Genomic DNA, 22605 nt, shown 5'->3' on the forward strand with positions numbered 1-22605 from the left:
TCTTCTCTCTTCTCTCCTCTCTCTTTTCAAATTCACATTTTTTCCAATATTCTACCTAAAAGTTGAACTTTTCAATTTCCTTACGAAATGTTGTATTTTTTCTTGCTGAAATAATCATAAATTTATGCATCATTTTGCACAGCAAATATAAGCAAGTTTCTGCAATATTTGCATATCAATAAAAGAGTTTTAAGACGTGCGAATAAATAACTGAAGTAAGCAATATAATCAAAAACAAATACTAAAACATGTGAGCAGTATTTTTTCTGCTTTATCAAAATAACTACGACAACTTCAAGTTCATTTGACCGTAAAATACAAAAAAATACTATAAAATAAAAATAATCTTATCAAAACAAACACTTGCTTTCATTAAGAAAGCTGCAAAAGAAATTAAAAGCTTTGCAACAAGAAATAAAAATATACCACATAATATAAAAATATACCAAATAAATTATACCGAAAAAATACTGAAATAGATATTAGTGTTCAGTATAAAGAATAATGTAAATATAATATACCAAAGTAATATACCGAAAAATGCTAAAATATACTAGAATACGGTATAATATGCCGAAAATACCAAAATATACTAGCAAAACAGTACGGTATATTTCTAAAAATATACCAAATAAAATATACCGAAAAAATACTGAAATACACTAGTGTTCAGTATAAGGAATAATATAAATATATTATACCAAATATACGGAAAAATGCTAAAATATACTAGTGTTCGGTATAATATGCCGAAAATACCAAAATATACTAGCAAAACAGTACGGTATATTTATAAAAATATACCAAATAAATTATACCGAAAAAATACTGAAATAGATATTAGTGTTCAGTATAAAGAATAATATAAATATAATATACCAAAGAAATATACCGAAAAATGCTAAAAATATACTAGTGTTCGGTATAATATGCCGAAAATACCACAATGTACTAGTTTTTAGTACAATATGCAAAAAATGCAAAGATATACCATTGTTCAAAATGTATTAATATACCGAAAAATACTAAAATGCACTAGTGTTCAGTATATTAAGTATATTTTTAGAATAATACTGCACAGCTTTGATTTTGTTTTTTTTTTTTTTTTTTCAAAATATACTTGTGATCAGTGTATTTTTAAATTTTCGTTATATTATTTTAGTATATTTTTTCTTACCCGCTACTATCTCACTATTTGGTATATCGGTATACTATTACATTCCAAAAATATATATGTAAGATGTAAAATAAAACAGACAGAAAAAAATTCGAAAAACTTTCGCAACTCAACTTCCAATTAAAATTCTCATCCCAGTCCACATTTGGTATATCGATATACTATTACGTTCGAAATATACCATACGGTATAAATTAAATCACAAGCTTGTTACTTCTAATTATGAATCTCATCCCAGTCTCTGTCAAATCTTCAAGCCAATCAGCTGTTTATTTGCATTCAAAATGCAGAGCTATTAAGTCCCCCCTCAAAAAAGTAAATCCGAGCAAAATGTCTCGCTGGGTAATTATCCTTTCAACACATTTTACAAGTCCCCAGCTGTAACCTTAAGTCGGTCAGCTCAGCGAGCTTAGTTTTTACGTCCCGAATGCAAAAAAATAAGAAAAACAAGAATTAAAAAATAAATGTCTTGGCTTTAAGTTATGTTTTCGGCCGTGTGATTCTCTTGACTTTAATTAATTCCATTTTGGCTTTTGTTGTTGCTGTTGTTGTTGCTGTGCAATTTCTAATCGAAAGAACACAAAGCAAAAGCATTTTGGTAAATAATTTTTGTGTATTTTTGTGTGTCGTTGGTTAATTTCGAGGCATTATTTCAAATTTGTACGCTGGGGACAGAAATCTGCCTAATTTATAAGATTTATAAGCAAAGACCCTGTCTGTCATCATTTTTGTGTCTCTGACACCCACAACACGCTTCCTCTCCTCGCTCTCTCTCTCTCTCTCTCTCTCTCTCTCTCTCTCTCTCTCTCTCTCTGTTTCTACCTTTCCTTTGTCCTGGCCCATAAAGCGCTAATATGTTGTTCTTCGTCTCTGTTCCTCGATTCTGTTTCTGCTTTTGTCTTTTTGCCACAATTGCTCTAGACTTCGCTCTCTCTCTCTGTCTGTCTGTCCGTCTCTTTCTCTGCTCTTGCGTTGTCTTTGAGCATCTCGAGTCATTTCTCTGTTATATAAAGTATTTTTGTGTTGTCCTCGTGAAGTGAAAGAGCTGGCACAAGTTTTCCATTTCATCCCCCGCAGCGCATAAATTAATAAAGTGTGTAATTACAAAGTTCATAAACTTCAGATACGCTCATCTGCAATACATGGCCGGAACAACACCGAAAAATATAATAACACCAACAACATCAACTACGAGGACAACCCGTAACTTGATTTGCAATTTTTTCATGCCTTCAATTGGCGTAATACCCAAAAGTCTTAATTATTTTTGAAGCATACTAAGCTTGGCGTTCGTTTTGTAACCTTCATACTACAAATTTATTCTACACGAATGAAGAACCTTTAATATATTTCTATTCCCAACTAAGGTTGCCACTTAAACATGAAAGCTTTAATAAGAAATAATAAAAAAAATAGCAGCAGCACTTCTCTTCAACTCAATTTTGCAAGTAAAATGTATTTTGACTTTAAACCCAAAAAATATATTGAAATTGTGTGTGTTTACTTACTCTGTTGTGTTAAGTGGCTGCAAGAGAAAAAAAAAGAGAAGTACATTAATTTATTGGCATGATATTTTATGAAAATACTAATTATTATATAGTAAGAAAGATAATTGAATTAATTAATTACTTGATTTTTATTATACTTTGTTATTTGCTCTAAGAGATAAAGAAATTTTATAAAAACACTAATAATTTTTCAGTTGTTAAGAGAATTAAAGTAATTTATCTTAAAGGTAAATAGAAAAATATTAAATAAATAATCTATTTCATTTAATATTTCTTTATATCTCTCTAAGATAAAAAATGAAAACATTATTAAGAACTACGAATTTATTCAAATATAAAATAAATATTCATTCCCTTCATTTGAATTCGAAACATTTACCATAATTTAAATGCTCGTATTTTGTGTTCTTTCCATTCAGCAATTTCTCTAATCGTTGGACAAACAAATATTTCTTCTCCTTCAATCTTAGTAAACATCATATTACGTATACGTAATATTTTTCATCTATTTTGTGATAGTTTCTAAAAATCTGTGTAATTAAGTATTATTCTTTTATTTTATTTGTGTCTTATTTACCTGGATATCTAATTTCTTCTTCAGTAAACATAATATTACGTATACGTAATATTTCCCATGTCTTTTTCATAGTTTCTAACAATTCTTGTATTTTTGTATTATTATATTATTTTATACTAACCTCATATTTACTTATTTAACAGCAGATAAAGTTTTTTTTTTCAGTTAACATCATATAACGTATGCGTAATATTCCCATATATTCCCATATATGTATTTCCTAATCTTTATATTTTAGTATAATTATATTATTTTTTATTATTTTTATTGTTCTATGTTTTCTTATATAATATTTTTTTGGAATAAATAGAAAATAAGATGGAAAATATTACGCATACGTAATATGATGCTCAGTAAAATGTAAGAAAGTGAAATATTCTACATATTTATAAAATAATTTATAACAATTCAGTTTCCTAGAGTATTTTCAGCTTCGTCTCTGGCTCAACTTTCATGTAGCAGAATTTTTTCTGTTGTTGTGCTGCTTCTATTTAAATTTGCCAACACTGTCGTTATTTTTGTTGCCACCCTTTGTTGTTGTTGTTGTTGTTGCTTTGGCACTCAATTATTTCATTGGGGGCCGCCGACGCGTTCAGCGTTCAACATTCACCTTTGTGGCCCAAGGTGCGAATTGTTGTTGCCATTGTGCATATTTTATGAGCTAATTAACTGGCGCATTTGGCCAACGGCAACTAGCTGTTTAGCTGCTTCAACTGCTGAGGGACTGAGAGAGCTGAGAACTGAGAGCTGAGCATGAGAGATTTGATATTCTGGCTGTGATTGAGGAGATTCTGAATGAGCTGAGCTTTGGTTTTTGGGGTTTTTCCATCAACGTTTTATTTTGTTTGTTGTCTGCCATTTTTTGTTATCATATTTCAATGTGTGTCTCTGTCTCTGTCTCTGTCTCTGTCTCTGTCTGTCTGTCTTTGCTGTGTGTGTGATTGTGGCTGTAGTTGTTGCTGACACAAAAAAGTTGGCAACGTTGAGCCACGTTTGTTGTGGTTTTGTGCAACATTTTATTTAATTTCAACGCTGTTTTTTTTTTGGAGGCTAAAAGCTGCGATTTAAATATTTAAAATTGCACACACGTGTATCTCTCGCTCTCTCTTTCTCTCTGTCCCTGTCTGTGTGTGAATAATCACTAATTAAGCTGCCGCACACAACGAGAACGAGATAGAAAGAGAGAGAGAGAGAGAGGCGTTAAAGACGCTTTTTTACGTTGCATACTTTGCGGCGTCGCGTCGCTTGTTAAGAAAAATTACCCAACACTGACATGACTTTGCTTGCTGTCTTTGTGGGCGTGTCACCGCCCACCTCGCCACCACCGCCAGACACCTCAGCAGCAGCAGCAGCAGGAATAACAACAACAACAACATCAGCCACCTACACATGCCACCATTAGTCGCCATCCCCTCCACTCTTTCTCTCTCTCTCTATCTGTCTCTCTCTGTCTTTCTCTTCGTTCTCCCTCTTTGCAGTTCCCTCTTCACTTCCGCCATGGCCGCCATCGCCGCGTGCATGTAAAACATTTCCGTTTTCCGCTACAAAAGTTTGGGCTTTGGCTTTTGTTTAATGCACCCTACACGCATCAAGTGCCGACCTCAATGCAGTCGCTCAGTTCTCACAGCCAGCTTGTAGCGTTCTCACCTAAATTGTTTACAAATATTATGAGATGTCACATCTCTATTCATCAGCAGCATCATTAATGTATTCTTATCAAAAATCCCACATTATAAAAATCCCTAAATTTCAAATGCATGGTCACACTGTTTTCACCCCTTTTTTGTTATTATGATTTACATTCAAAAATCAAATCTAGTAAAACGATAAAGTGACTAATAACATCTGTCTCTCTATTTCTGTTTCTGTCACTGTTTCACTCTCTTTCTTTAGCTCTTTCTCTAGTTCTCTCTATTTATATATATGAGATGTCAAATATTATGAAATGTCACATCTCTAATCATCAGCAGCATCATTAATGTATTCTTATCAAAAATCCCACATAATAAAAATCCCTAAATTCCAAACGCATGGTCACACTGTTTTCACCCCTCTTTTGTTATTATGCTTTACATTTAAATATAAAATCTAGTAAAACGATAAAGTGACTAATAACATCTGTCTCTCAATTTCTGTTTCAGTCACTATTTCCCTTTCTTTCTTTAGCTCGTTCTCTCTATTTATATATATCCCTTTCTATCCCTTTTTCTATACTTCTCCCCATTTCGCTGTCTTTCTTTCTCTCTCTTTCTCTTTAATTCTATTTAATTCTCTTCCTCTCTCTCTCCCTCTCTCTCTCTCTCTCTCTCTCTCTCTCTCTCTCTCTCTCTCTCTTTCTCTTTCTTTCTCTTTCTCTCTATTTACATACTTGACTTTCCTTAAATTCGATTTAGTAGTAATTTTTAACTCCATCTCTCAAAATTTTATTCACTTCACATCAATTTTAATTGGCTATATTTATGTGTACATACATCTATTGAAGTTGTAATTAGTTTACATATATTTTTATGTTTATTTATTATATTTATATAATATTTTATTTTTTTACTTTAATTGTTATCCTTTATTTATATTATTTTTTTGCATTTAACTCTTTATCATATAGATATAAATTATGTATTTTCACAATTGCTTTCTCTTTTCTTCTTCTCTACTCGATTTCTTCTCTTTTCCTATTTCCTTATTGGTCTTTTCTTCACACAGATCTTTCTTCTGTATTCCTCCCTTTGCTTTCTCTTTCCTTCTCATACTAAATTTCTTCACTCCTTCTTTTCCTCATAGTTCTTTCCTTCTTCCAGATCTTTCTTCATCTCAGGCTCTACAACTTCTCTAACTTGTTTAATCATCTAGCCTCTTTATTCAGCATTTGCATTTGTTGTTTGTTCAACCTGTTTCCGCTTGACATGCTTTTCTCCAACTTTCTATCTGCCCTTTTCTCTCCCTTACTCTTTACTTCTACGCTTTGTTCCATCGTTCAGCTTCAGCTTCAGCTCAACTGCAGCGTATACGCAATTTCGTCTTGAATTCTTTGAAAAATTCATTTCTATTTATGCTTGGTTTTTTTCCGTTGTATTTTTTTTGACTTTGTTGTTGCTGTGTTGGTTGTGCGTGAAGTTGTTGTTGTTGTTGCTGTTGCTGTTGCTGTTGTTCGCCTTGATTGTTGTTGCTGCTGGCTTTTGGCAGAGCCGCTCAGCGAAACATCGTAAATTTGTATAATTTGAGGTTTTTGGGCAAACAACAGCAACGACGCAGCACAGGAAGCAAGGGTGGGCTTAAGCGGGGAAGGGAGGCGGGCGGAGGGCGGAGGGGGGGTTCCGCCTCTGCAACACGCAAACCTCCAAACCTCCAAACCTCCAATCGCCATCCTCATACTCATCTGGCCTGCAGCTCGCATTGTTTTGTGCAAATATGTAATTTAAATTAATTTTTGTTTTTTAAGCTTTTCATAGACGACGCCTGTTAATAAAATGTTGCTGCCACACCACATGCCACCCGCTACCCCCCACCCCCCTGCCTTAGTCACGCTGTCGACGGCTGTGCCAAACTTTCTTCATATAAAGTTTTGGCAAAGTAAGCAGAGCAGCTGAAAGGCATTTTGCCTATTTTGAGGCTGCAGCAGACCGAAGAGGAGACTGAGACTGAGAGGGGGGAAAGGGGAAAGGGGAATGGGAATGGGAATGGAAATGGCAGTCGACTGCTGTTTGGTGCTGTCTATGATTTGTTTGCTGCAGCTGGGCGTGGCCGACAGAGGCAGACAGACAGACAGAGTGTCAGAGACGAAGCAATTGTATAATTTTCATAAATTACGCGCCATTAATTTCTGACGCAGCCATGCCTTCAGTGAAAGTGGGCTGCTGCTACTGCCACGCCCACTGTCAAGCTAATGCAAACACTTGAACTGCTGACTCAGCCCAGATAGCAAGAGAGAGAGAGAGAGAGCGAGAGAGGGAGAACTGCAGTCAGCGACCGCATATTATTAATAAGCAGATACATTTATCTGCTTGGATTAAGTGCAGCGACGTCGACGTTGACGGCGACGCTGGCAGCGTAATCAAAATTATAAATTACATATTAAGCGACCAGAGAGAACAGCAAGGACAACAAGGACACATGCGAGCTGGCAAAGGGAGACAGAAAGGGAAGAAGAATAAATGGAGTCCGAGAAAAACAGCAGCAAAGTGCTTGCCATGCTCTCTCTTTCACTCTATCTTCTCTCTCTCTCTCACTCTCCCTCTCTCTGTTTACTCCTCTACCCTTACCCTCTCTTCTCTTTCCTCCAGCCAGCTGCTGCTCTTCATCGTTTTGCCCATTATCAACGTCATTTGCAACACTTAAACTTTTGCATTAATGCAGCGCTCGAGTTGCGCCAGTGTCCAACCACTGACTCAACTGGCCATCCCCTCCCGCCCCCCCTCCCCCGCTCCCCTAAGCAGTTTCCTCCTCGTTGGGCATGCAACAAATGACGCCTGCTCGCCATTCGCTTAATTTCGCTCATTCATTTCGGGCTTTTTATGTTGGCCAAGGACATGATGAGCGGAATTATGGCCAGGATGCAAAAAAAGTGCTGAGCAACAGTCCGGGCTAGAAGAGGGCAGATGTGAAATGGGGAGGGGGGGGGAAGGGAAGAGGCAAAGAGGAAAAGAGGAAAGCACAACAGCTGCTCTTAAGACAGCTACAGCAAATGAAAAATGGCAGGCAACATAATTGAACCGGTTTCGAATCGGTTACGCAGCGGGTCAAACGGTTAAGCATCGCTATTATTAACCATAATAATTGGTTGATCCTTTCTTGCAATTGCAAGTTCTATAAATATTGTCATTACGAGTATTTAATAATAGTTTTTTGATTATTTTGTATAGTTGAACGCTTTGGTTTACACATACATATATGTTTCAATTTAATAATCATTTACCAGAGTTTATAAATTTTTATAGTTACTTCATTCTAATTTGTTAGGCCTGTTACACAAAGGCTAATATTTGTATTTGTATATTTTGAAATACGCGCTTCCCATATGCAATAAGGGATGCAAAACAGTGGAATATACCAAATTAATATACCAAAACTACTAAAATGTACAGGCCGATGCCTGAATTTGGTATATCGATATACTAAAACATTCAATGTACGTTTATTATATTACAACTATAATTTGATACCAAAATACTAGAAATGTATATTGAATGTATTAGTATATTCGTATACCAAATATATAACCACTACATATATATAGTATTTTTGGTATATTATTTTGGTATAAAATACTAAAATATTGCGACAACTATAGTTGGCTATATTTAGTATATCGATAAACTGTAGTTGTCGGTATATTTTAGTATATACCAAAAAAATACTAAAATATTGCGACAACTATAGTTGACTATATTTAGTATATCGATAAACTATAGTTTTCGGTATATTTTAGTATTTTTTTGGTATATTTGCAAAATGTACCTTATTAAAAGTGAGTAACGGATATTTCACAGTCGAGCACATTTCTCTCTCTCTAGCTTTCTAAATTTTTTTTTGTTTTGTTTCTGGTATATTTTCATTCAACTCGATTTTGTCCTTTTAAATAAAGCTGAAATAACTGAGAAAACAACAAAAATATTCATAATATATACATTATCATCATTAAATAATTCAAATGCATAAAAACTTAATCGCTTTTGCGTATTTTTGAAAGCAGTAAAAAACTGCCAAGCATAACCATTGTTTTACATTATTTTTTCCAAAAAGCAAAACATAAATATTTCGAGTGACATGTGCATTTTAATAACAAAAATGATATAGTATTGCCTAACAAATACGTAAGTTTTGTCAACTAGCAAATGAATAATGCGTATACATAATATTGCGTATACGTAATGAATTATTCATTTATTTGTCATGCTGCTTGACTTGACCAAAAAATAGCTTATTACATGAAAAATAGTTTTATGTTCGAACAAATTCGATAGTATAAATGCTTTTGCATATTCGTTTTAGTCGAACAACAACTAAATTCAAGTTTCGCTAATGTTGTGAATGAAGCGTAACAGATGCGAATAAAACGCGAATGATTCACCCAAAAGAAAAAAAGAGAAAAACATTCGTACACATTCGCCATTCATTCGTCAACAGAAGTTGGAAATTCTATGCGAAAATTGGCAACTATTGAAAGAGTCGCATGTAACTGACTTGCTGAGTGTGTGTGAGTGTGTGTGTGTGTGTGAGTGTGTGTGTGAGTGTACGAGTGTGCGTGTGTGAGTTCGTGTCGAGGTCGACTCAATTACGTTGGCAGCAGTCGCCATCGATGTGCTCAGTGCAAACAGAAATTTAAATGCGTCAGCAAATGGAACACAAAGGGCAGCAACAGCATGAGGTCGGGTCAAGGGGTCACTCGAGGGATGTGAGGGATGTGAGGGGGAAGTGAGACGGGACAGTGACAGTGCAGCTTTAGTCAGTGGCATAGAAGTGTGTAATAAGTCGATGGGACACACAGCGAGAGAAGTGGCAATGTGACTGATGACAACAAATTGCCAAACAACAAAAATGACAAAATAAATTAAATTGACTTGGCTTGGCTTTGTTGAGTTGCGAGTGTGTGTGTGTGTGTGCGAGAGAGAGAGAGAGAGTGTGTGTGTGTGTGCTGCGCTTTTCCTATAGTTTTTCCTCATGCTGCACGCACAAAACTTGGCCAACAACAAAGAGTAATGAAATGAGACAATTGAGGCACGCACCAGAGCAAAAGTGGAACGTCAAATGTCAGAGAACTCAACTCTCAACTGCCAAGTGAGAACTGCGAACTGCGAACTGAGAACTGCGACAGAGAAAGAGAAAGAGAGAGAACAAGAGCGAGAAGTTCGCTCTATGGAACTGGATCTCAGCGGGTCACGTACTGCCAACTGTCGACTTGTCAGTGGCAGAGTCTCAGCTTCAGCTTCAGCCTCAGCATCATATTCAACTACAGCTTCTCTATCTCTTCCTCCGTCTTTGTCTCTGTCTCTGGCTTCAACTTCAACTCATTCGTGGCTGCCTGACTAACTGTCTGACTAACTAAAAGCCAAGCAAGCAACCAAACTAAATTAAAAACGGCAGCAGCAACGACAACAACAACAACAACAGCAACACAAACAGAAACAACAACAACGACAGCGACAGATAAAAGGAAATGAATAGCGAGTGTGTGAATAGTGAATACTGTGAATAACACTGCGCTGCGCTGCCAGCAGGAAGCAAACCAAAGTCGATGCCCATTCCCCAAACTCTAACTCCAACTCAAACTCAAACTGAGCTCGAGCACAACTCGTGAAGCTGCCACACACATTATGGCAATTTCCTTTTAACTTCGACCAGGCGACAAACGCGTCACATTCAGTCATGCTAGTCAAACATCTTTTTTTAAGCATTCGATTTACTAGTATATTTTTAACTATATGGTATATTTCGGACGTAATGGTATATCAATACACCAAGTTTAGATTTAGATTTAATATTTGTAAGGCAGCTGTTGCTGAGCTTTCATTGATCATCTAGTATTGTTTTTACTATATGGTATATTTTGGGCGTAATGGTATATTAATATACTAGATTTAGATTTATATTTAGATTTACTATTTGTATATGGTATATTTTGAGCGTAATGGTATATTAATATACCAGATTTAGATTTAGATTTACTATTTGTAAGGCAGCTGTTGCTGAGCTTTCATTGATCATCTAGTATATTTTTTAACTACATGGTATATTTTGAGCGTAATATATCAATATACCAGATTTAGATTTAGATTTACTATTTGTAAGGCAGCTGTTGCTGAGCTTTCATTGATCATCTAGTATATTTTTTAACTACATGGTATATTTTGGGCGTAATGGTATATTAATATACCAGATTTAGATTTACTATTTGTATATGGTATATTTTGAGCGTAATGGTATATTAATATACCAAATTTAGATTTAGATTTACTATTTGTAAGGCAGCTGTTGCAGTACTTTCATTGATCATCTAGTATATTTTTAACTATATGGTATATTTTGGACGTAATGGTATATCAATATACCAGATTTAGATTTACTATTGGTAAGACAGCTGTTGCAGTGCTTTCATTGATCATCTAGTATAGGTTTTACTATATGGTATATTTTGGGCGTAATGGTATATTAATATACTAGATTTAGATTTAGATTTACTATTTGTAAGGCAGCTGTTGCTGAGCTTTCATTGATCATCTGGTATATTGTTTACTATATGGTATATTTTGGACGTAATGGTATATTAATATACCAGATTTAGATTTAGATTTACTATTTGTAAGGCAGCTGTTGCAGTGCTTTTATTGATCATCTAGTATATTGTTTACTATATGGTATATTTTGAGCGTAATATATCAATATACCAGATTTAGATTTAGATTTACTATTTGTAAGGCAGCTGTTGCTGAGCTTTCATTGATCATCTAGTATATTTTTAACTACATGGTATATTTTGAGCGTAATATATCAATATACCAGATTTAGATTTAGATTTACTATTTGTAAGGCAGCTGTTGCTGAGCTTTCATTGATCATCTAGTATATTTTTAACTACATGGTATATTTTGAGCGTAATATATCAATATACCAGATTTAGATTTAGATTTACTATTTGTAAGGCAGCTGTTGCTGAGCTTTCATTGATCATCTAGTATATTTTTTAACTACATGGTATATTTTGAGCGTAATATATCAATATACCAGATTTAGATTTAGATTTACTATTTGTAAGGCAGCTGTTGCTGAGCTTTCATTGATCATCTAGTATATTTTTTAACTACATGGTATATTTTGAGCGTAATATATCAATATACCAGATTTAGATTTAGATTTACTATTTGTAAGGCAGCTGTTGCTGAGCTTTCATTGATCATCTAGTATATTTTTTACTATATGGTATATTTTGGACGTAATGGTATATTAATATACCAGATTTAGATTTAGATTTACTATTTGTAAGGCAGCTGTTGCTGAGCTTTCATTGATCATCTGGTATATTGTTTACTATATGGTATATTTTGGACGTAATGGTATATTAATATACCAGATTTAGATTTAGATTTACTATTTGTAAGGCAGCTGTTGCAGTGCTTTTATTGATCATCTAGTATATTGTTTACTATATGGTATATTTTGAGCGTAATGGAATATACTAGTATCTTAATACCAATATGTACTGATCACTGTATTTGGTATAATGATATACCATTACATTTAAAATATACCATATAGTACAAAATATACCATAATATCCATCACAACCATTTTATTTATTTAACTTGATTAAAATCACTTCAAGAAATTAAAAATATTTTATTTTTCAAATATGTTTCTATAGATAGTTTCCTCTAATTTCGCTATTCCTTCCAAAAACTTATCCAATTTGCTGTTATTATGAAAATCACTTGAATTTGTCATTGCTTTTGACAGCTTTTGTCGCCTGCCGTGCATCACTTGGTTCTACATATTCTGCATGTATAAGTAGACGCCATGTGTATGCTGTCTCTGATGTGTGTGTGTGTGTGTGCGTGTGTCGCGTTTGAGTATTTGTGGTTGCTTTTCCGTTACTTTACATTGACTTCCGCTGCAGTTGGTGCCGTGTACTCAAACTCAAACTCAACTCAACTCAACTCCAGCAAACCATCGAAGCAACCAACCAACCAACCAACCAACGAACCAAGCTAGACAGTCCATCTCCATCGAGCTAGTGTTCTTTGCCCCCTGTTTAACCAGCTAACCAAATGTCTGTGCTGTCCATAGGCAAGCATCTCTTCTCTTTTCCCTTTCCCTTTGCCTTCCCCCTTCACTTTTCCACTGTCCTTTTCCCTTTGCCACTGTCGCTGCCTCTGGCGCTTTGGCCAAATTTGATCCACTGTAAGCTACAGCCGCTGTTGCTGTTGTTGTTGTTGTTGTTGTTGTCACAGCACGAACAGCAGCAGAGAAAAGTGAGAGACAGAGATAGAGAGAGAGAGAGGGAGTAGAGTGCGATGGCAATAGTCCGCTATATCGACTATATTCGAGTTTGTTACTTTTGCGCGCTTTTCCTGCTGCTGTTGCTGACAACAGACATCGAGTAGCTTCATGTGTTGCTGTTATTGCTATGGTTGTTGTTGTTGCTGTTGTTGTTGTTATTGCTCTGCTTATTGTCACATGACAAAAGCTGACGTGTCATCATTATCTATTGTTTTGCTGCGACAGTTTGTTGCCATTGTTGTTGCTGTTGTCGCTGCCAATAGCAAACACGTCAGCAACAAAGTTGCAGCAACATTTTTACCAGCAATTGAAAACAGCTCTTCTTCTTCTTATTCTTGTTCTTACTGTTGTTGACACTGTTTTGCCTTTGGCTGCCTGCCCGCTTTGCCACGCCGCTTGCCAAATAAACCGTGGGCAAAACGCAACGCCTCGTATACGTAATCTGTCGCAGTCCTTTCTTAAGCAACAACGAAAACAAAGCAAATCACATGAAAAACAAAAATACACACGCAGAATTTGTGCCAAATGATTGGCATTAAATTTGTGAATGTGAATTATTAAAAGTGAAAGTCATGAAGAGGAAAAAACACCTTTGCAATCTCATACAAACTTGCATATGATCTTTTATGTGCGCATTATTAAAACATAAAGGTCACAAGTGTTGTCTGAAAACTTCGTGTAATGACAGTCAAACTTTTTATCCAACAATACGTATTTATACAATGACAACAAACTTTATACTAATAATTATTTCCTAAAGTAGTTAGCTTATCATTTTATGTACTAATCTCAGCTCTTTGTCATACTATATAGAATAATTATTTCATTACTTTAATCCTTCATTATAAAGGAATTATAAATTCTCCTCTCAATCACTTTCTAGAGATAAAACAATTGCTTCTCAAAATATTACACAACTGTTTACTAAATTCAAACGTGATCTAAGATTTTCGTTGTTTACTAAACACAATCGTTAGCATTAAAGAATTCTACTACCTTTTAGTTGCATTTTAAATGATATATAGAATAATTATTTCATAGATTCAATCGTTGTTGAGAATGAGAATGAGAAGAAATTAAGAATTCTCTTTTCAATCACTTTCTATAGATAAAACTGTTTACTAAATTCAAATATTTTAATGAATGAACTCCGACTTGTCTTGTTCTATTTGAAATTTGGCAAAGTTCATGGCTCTCCATATTTATTTTAAAGCTCGGCAGCTACGAGTAAATGTAAATTTTGCAAAGAAGCATTCAATTTGAAATAATGGTTGTCAGAATTCGCTCAAATCGAAGACGCTCTTTGTTGGCTTTCAACATTTTCAATTGTGGTTGTGTGTGTGTGTGTGTGGCAGAACTTTTGCAAATTGTTGCCCCTCCAAGTTAAAAAGCGAAAATCTAATTTACTACTTGAAATATGCAAATACAGTGCAAGTGTTGTTGTTGTTGTTGTTGTGGCTGCTGTGGAAAGTTGTTGTCAATTGTTGGCTGTTGGCCAGCAGCAAAAGTTTTCACTCGCTTCTTTTTTTTTGCGCGTGGTTTCTTAATTTTAATTTCATAATGCAAAAATTTATGATTGCACAGTGCAAAACATAGAGTGAGATGGAGATAGACAGAGAGAGAGAGAGAGAGAGAGAGAGAGAGAGAGAGAGAGAGAGAGGGAGAGAGAGAGAAAGAGCGAGAGACAGAGACAACTAATTTCATTGGCTTATTTGGTCAACGGCAAAGTCCGAATTGCCACAACCCCAAAAATCATTTCCGCTTGTCTGCCACATTCACTAACAGTGTGTTGGTGTGCGTGTGTGTGTGTTGGTGTGTGTATCGGTGTGTGTGTGTGTGTGTGTGTTGTTGTTGTTGTTGAGACTTTGCACTTTACAATGTTTTCATTCAATTTGATGCATGTCATTTGCAGGCAACGCCAAAGTGCAGCAAGCCAAGCGACTCTCCGACATTACCTGCTGCCAACAGCAGCAACCAGCAACCAGCAACCAGCAACCAACGACCAACAACCAGCAACAACAACAACTACAACAACAATAACATAAACTACTTTGCCAGCAATAACAACAATGAACACAACTAAACGTTGCCAACTTTTCAGTTGACGCATCATTTTGCAACTTCATTCTCAGCTAATGCGGCAGCTGTTGCAGCTTCAGTTTCAGCTGCAGCTGCAGCTGCAAGTGTTGCTGTTGCCAGTTGCCAGTTGCTGCTGCTGTTACGCTTTATTATAATTTAAAGACAGACATACACAAACAATTCATGTCACTCTCGCACTTTGCTCCTCTCTATCTCTCCTTTTCTCTCTCTCTCTCTCTCTCTCTCTCTCTCTCTCTCTCTCTCTCTCTCTCTCTCTCTCTCTCTCTCTCTCTCTCTCTTTCCCTCTGTCGCTTCTTCTTTCTCTTTCTACTTCTACTTCGGCCTTGTGACCATTTGCAGTTGCTGTTGTTACTTCAACTTCAAGTTGAACGCCTCGTTGTCAGTATCAGAAGCATAATATATGCATCTCATTCTCTTTCTACCCGCTTTGTTTTAGATACATCTTTTTCTATATCCGCATCTAATATATATCTCTTTCTTTAGCTCTATTTCGATATTCATTTTCATTCATATCTTCAACTCAACCTCGATTTCATCCCAATAAATAATTTCGTCCCTATATAATTTATATTACCTTCTCTATTACCATTTCTATTCTACTATTTTACTACTTTATCTCTATCTCTATCTCTATCTGTGCCTCTAAATACATATGTATTTATAAACATTATATATAGATATAGATATAGATATAGATATAGATATAGATATAGATATAGATATAGATATAGATATAGATATAGATATAGATATAGATATAGATATAGATATAGATATAGATATAGATATAGATATAGATATAGATATAGATATAGATATAGATATAGATATAGATATAGATATAGATATAGATATAGATATAGATATAGATATAGATATAGATATAGATATAGATATAGATATAGATATAGATATAGATATAGATATAGATATAGATATAGATATAGATATAGATATAGATATAGATATAGATATAGATATAGATATAGATATAGATATAGATATAGATATAGATATAGATATAGATATAGATATAGATATAGATATAGATATAGATATAGATATAGATATAGATATAGATATAGATATAGATATAGATATAGATATAGATATAGATATAGATATAGATATAGATATAGATATAGATATAGATATAGATATAGATATAGATATAGATATAGATATAGATATAGATATAGATATAGATATAGATATAGATATAGATATAGATATAGATATAGATATAGATATAGATATAGATATAGATATAGATATAGATATAGATATAGATATAGATATAGATATAGATATAGATATAGATATAGATATAGATATAGATATAGATATAGATATAGATATAGATATAGATATAGATATAGATATAGATATAGATATAGATATAGATATAGATATAGATATAGATATAGATATAGATATAGATATAGATATAGATATAGATATAGATATAGATATAGATATAGATATAGATATAGATATAGATATAGATATAGATATAGATATAGATATAGATATAGATATAGATATAGATATGGATATAGATATAGATATAGATATAGATATAGATATAGATATAGATATAGATATAGATATATAGATATAGATATAGATATAGATATAGATATAGATTTGTACTTCCAACTTTATTTCTATGTTAATCTTGATCTATATCTATATAGCTACCTCTATTTTCTTCGGTGTCGACAACTCTATCTCTATATTTAAATACATAGATATCTCCATTTAAAGCTTCATCTGCATCTACAATTTCTGCCTCAGTCTTTACGTCCATTTTGATCGCCATATTCATTTCTATATCTACATCTATCTATATTTTTATTTTCATCTTTCGACAACTGTCTACAACTCTATCTTAATCTCAGATTGCATATACATATGTATATCTTCATGTCTATCTTCATATTTCGCTTTATTTCGATTCATATAATTATACATCCATAACTCTCTTAATTTCATTTTCGATTTTCATCTCATATTTCTACCCCAATCCATATTTATCTGCTGTTTTATCTGATTTCCTCTACATTCCCAACTTCATCTCCACCTTTTTTTTTCATTTCCATCTCTATAGCTATCTGAACTCTGCCTTCCCATATATTATATATTATCAACTCTATTTCCATCTCTTTCTCTAGTTTACCTTCATCTTTATTTCCATCTCAGCAACGCAATGGACAACTTCATTTTCATCTTCATTCACATCGCTCGCTTGACAACAGCAGCAGCAGATAGCAGATAGACGACAATTTTCGGTGTATGCACATTTATTTATTTTGTGTCAGTTTCGGTTACGTAAGTAAATTAATTAATTTTCAATTGCTTTAAATAAACAAACAGCTTGCCAAATACAACAACAACAACAACAACAACAACAACTACAACTATAACTAGAATAACAACAACGACAATGATTGCCATAACAAACATGCTAAAGTTGGAATTGTAGTTGCTGTCTGCAAGGTTTGGGGTTGAGGTTGAGGTTGAGGTTGGGGTTGGGTTTCGGGATTCGGGTTTTCGGCTTGCGGGTTAGGAGTTGGGGTTGCTTTTGTTCGAATCTGCTCCAGATGGGGTGGACAAAACACGTAGCAGAACATTTTCCAGACAGCTCGTTAAACTCACGAAGACGAAGTCTTGTCACTGCCACACATTCTGATCATTTTCCACAAAAACTGCTAATTAAGTGTTGTACAAACTGTTTCCAAAGCCAGCCCAATTATAAGCCATGGCCAAAATAAAACAAAATTCAACTAACTGAATAACACTAAATATAAAGCCAACAACATTTTTATTATTTAGTTTTTAAAAACTAAAATTCATTCTCTCCTTCGTTTCACACACTTCAATTTGATAAAAGTCTATTCAAAGTTTTTACTACATATTAGTAAAAATTTGATAACAAACATAACAGAAATCTGTAAACAAAAAAAAGTTAAGTTACTTCAAACAAAATCAAAAGAAAGTAACATCTTGAATAGAAATTAAGAATCTCTTTATTTACAGGCAACGTGTGCAAAAATGTTGATAACATGCTTTGAAGAAAACCACAGAAAATACAACAAAAAAAAAAAAAAAAAAAAGCTAATGCCAATAGAGACGCCTAATAAAATACTGAATAATATGCTGAATACTGAATACTGAATAGTGAAAAAATAGAAACCTTAGTTAATAATATAATAAAATAAGTAAAGCAAGCAACAACAAAAAATTAACTAAAAAAGCATACAATCTTATAGAGATGGCTAATAAAATACTGAATAATATACTGAATAGTGAAATATAACTTTCTGTTAATAGCTATGTATGTATTGTGATTGCTATCTTCGACTAATATTCAAGCAACAATATAACAAAACTATTTACTTAATAATTACTTATACTAATAATTTAGTATATAACTTCAATAGGCTACTAAGTATTTTTAGTTGCATTTGTTATTACAATTACTTACTTCGTGAAGATTGATATCCAAAGTAAATGTAAAATTTTTGTTATAAATTTCGTTATAATTAAAAAAAATTACTAAATTTATGAAAATATTTCAATAAACAGCTAAATATTTGACTATATTTATTGTGTGCTTTATAAGTTCTTCTAATTGTTACTACATTTATTATGTTCTTTATAAGTTCATTCAAAAAATGAATATGTAAAGTTAATGTTCTTGTCATTTTTGCTGCATAAATACATAAAATATGCATATCAATCGATGTTAAAAACAAATTCAAATGCAGTTGCAATTAAATTGAATTGCCAAGACATGTTTGTTTTTATATTATTTTTTTGTTTCTGCTTTATGGATGAGATTAAGTTGGAACTTTAAGCAGGAATTTGTCACAAAATGGCTTCTGTCTCAAACATTTTTGTGCCCTACTCAATGTTGGCACAACAGCAACATTTATGTCTCAATTTGGCGACTCGGTCTCGAGCAAAAATGTGACGAAGAATGCCGCCGTAGATTTTAGGTCGTAGTCAATGTCTTGCTCTTGGTCTCATTCTTAGTCCTTGATGGGTCTTGTGGTCCTTTAGGTTTCTGTTTCTGTTTATGGTTCTTTTTTTTCTGGTGTGTTACTCAAAAGGGAAAAGTGTTTAATTAGCGGAAATGCCAGCAATGCTGCTGCTTTAAGCATTTTGCTCTTAACTTTGTGTCGCTCTTTGGCTCTTCGAAGCTTTTACCACAGCGAATTCACCACGAAAATGAGCAAATTTTACTTGAAGTGCGCAAGTCACACGATGTTGAATAGACGAGAAATCTCTCTCTCTCTCTCTTACTCGTTCTCTCTCTCTTCTCTCTCTGCAATTCACTCGCTCTTCTGTGGCGTAATTCGCAGTCCTTTGACTTTGGCGCCCAGCCCCAAAAACGAATATGTTTTGCATTTAAATGGCAACTGTGGCGACGGCGACGGCTTCTCGCTCTTTGTTGCAATTGTCTTGCGGCGATGCTGCCACAAACAGCTGCAGCAGCAACAGCAGCAACAGCAGCAGTTGCTGCTGCCATCAGCAATCGCAGCAGTTGGAGTCGCAGCCTTTGCAAGTGGGTCACTGGGGCAGCAATCAACAAACAGTCAGCAGCGCAGCGTTGCGTTGCATTGCATTGCCACTTGCCACATGCCACATGCCACTTGCTACTTACAACTTGCAACTGAACTTCCGCGGCCCTGACGTCACAGCTCAATCGTCTCATCATCTTAACCCTTTTTTCAGCCAGTCAAATCAATTGCATTGCAAAGCTCCAAACTCGAAACTCAAAGCTAGACGCGCAAGCGTGCAGCTTTAAAAGCGAGAATTTGATAAGCAAAATGCGTACTGAATCGAATTCGAACTGAACAGCTAACTTAACTAAACTTAAAAGATGAAAGACATTGGATGTTAATGTCACAGTTCATTGCAATAAAGTTCAACTTGAGAGGAAGATCATAATAAGAATTTAAGAGCAAATTAAGTTTAACAAGTAAGAAAGCTACAGTCGAGTGTACTCGACTGTGAGATACCCGCTACCCATTTTGAATAAAAGAAATATATTTTGCGGTATTTTTCTCAAAATATACTGAATACTGCAAATACTGCAAAAATACTACAAATATACCAAATGGTATATTTGGTATATCGATATAGTATATCAAAATATACCATAGACGGCTCAATATACCAGATTGTCGGTCAAAGCAACTCAGACCCCTAGTAAGTAGGCGTTTTTGCCCATACAAAAGTATTTCTTTAATAACTTCGATAATTTTTATCTGATCGCAACCAAATTTTCAGGAATCATAACTACTACAGTAATTATTGCATATACCAAAACTCGCAACTCTAGCTTTAAAATTACGCTTGTTATTCGATTTTTTTGATTTGCGGGGGCGGAAGTGGGCGTGGCAAAATTTTGAAACAAACTTGATCTGCGTGCAAACGTAACAAATGCTGTCGAAAAAAAATTATAGCTCTATCTCTTATAGTCTCTGAGATCTAGGTGTTCATACGAACGGACGGACAGACGGACAGACGCACATGGGTATATCGTCTCGGCTGTTGACGCTGATCAAGAATATATTTACTTTATAGGGTCGGAGATGCCTCCTTCTACCTGTTACATACATTTCCTGCCGGCACAAAGTTATAATACTCTTCTACCCTATGGGTAGCGGGTATAAAAAGTAAATTGCAAACAGCAATAAATAAAAGTTCACAGACAGAACTTCAATTCACTATTAAAGAATTTCAAAAACGAAAAGTTTCCATAAACAAAATTTAAAAAAATTACAAATTATAAGAATGAATATACATAACTATTTTATAGAACAATTATTAGTGACAAGGATCATTGAAAAGCAATAGAATAATGAAACAAGTATGAAAAATGCAAATTAAGAGAAGTTCTTCAATTGCATACTATAAGGATAAAGCACTATTAATGAATAATATATAAAGAAATATATATTAAACCATACCTACTAAAGAATGTCAGAAAAAGATAACATAATATGCGAAGTAATCTGCTACTATTCGAAATTATTTATATTTGTTGTGGGAGAATGCATTAAGGAAACATTTCAAATAAAAAGAAATACAATTTTTTATAAAAGCAAAAAAAAAATACGGGATTATTCCTGAAATTTAGCAAATTCATAAAATATGTCAAATTAATATATCACAACTATACTAAAATATAACGATAGCTATATTTATATATTTATAATCATATAGTATATTTATCAAGTACTACATTCAAAATATACCATAGAGTACACAAATATACCAGATTTTCAGCGCCAACTAAAATATGAGAAATTATCGACTGGACAACAATAAATTGAATTGAATTATTTCCGCTACAGTTGAAGTGGAAGTTAGCTTGATTACGAAGTTAGTTAGATTTCCATTGAAATAGTTATTAGAATTCCTCCCGAATAATGATTGAGTATCTATATTAACTTTTATTATGAAGATGTTTGGCACTAATATTTAGTGCAACTATTCATAATAATCATTTGAGCTCGCCTCTACGAATATCTTCTAATCTAGGACAACAAATGAACATCGCACACTGTGTGCTCTGGACTTTTTTTACTGTCGTGGGAGGCGCAAGGTGATTTGCCACGCCCACAGAGAATTTGTTGCTGCTTGTGTTCTTGTTGTTGTTCTTGTTGCTTTCTCCGCTGCTGTTGATGCTTAGCTGATGCGGCCAGCGGCAACGCTGCTGGCAAAGTTTATCGCGGCGTCTCCAAATGTTTTTCTTATATTATACCCTGCATTCGAGTGCACAAAGTGGGTAGATTGGCAACTAGAGATGTTGGATTGTAGGAAATAAAAAACAATTAAATTAAATAAAAATATGTAAGATATCTAAGCGAAATCTCACTGTTTCTTCGAAAATATACCAAAATAATATACCGAAAAAATACTAAAAATATACCTAAGCTATATTTGGTATATTGATATAGTACTAATACACTCAAAATTTGTCAGATTGTTAGGTAAAAATATACTAAAAGTTAAATTTGGTATATACCATTAAGTTAAAAATATACTAAAAGTTATATTTGGTATATACCATTAAGTTAAAAATATACCAGTTTCTCAATCTATTGATATAATCCAACTACAAGCAACATATACCAGAATGTAAGCCAAGACTATTAAAATATACTAAACTCTAAATTTGGTATATACCATTAAGTATAAAGTATACCAGATTGACATTCATATTAAAATATATGTAC

At 33.9% G+C, this 22605-nt stretch overlaps 1 protein-coding gene across 1 annotated transcript in view; it reads right to left on the reverse strand.

The window, feature by feature from the left end:
- Positions 1 to 2681: 2681 nt before the first annotated feature.
- Positions 2682 to 22605, reverse strand: part of LOC132796741 (ras-related protein RabX-like) — a 29118-nt gene continuing 9194 nt past the window's right edge. Inside the window, exon 2 of the mRNA XM_060808004.1 lies at positions 2682 to 2702. Within this exon, the coding sequence (XP_060663987.1) occupies positions 2682 to 2702 (21 nt within the window). The remainder of the gene's footprint in view (positions 2703 to 22605) is intronic.

This window comes from Drosophila nasuta, chromosome X (genome assembly GCF_023558535.2).
Source record: "Drosophila nasuta strain 15112-1781.00 chromosome X, ASM2355853v1, whole genome shotgun sequence".
NCBI classification, from domain to species: domain Eukaryota; kingdom Metazoa; phylum Arthropoda; class Insecta; order Diptera; family Drosophilidae; genus Drosophila; species Drosophila nasuta.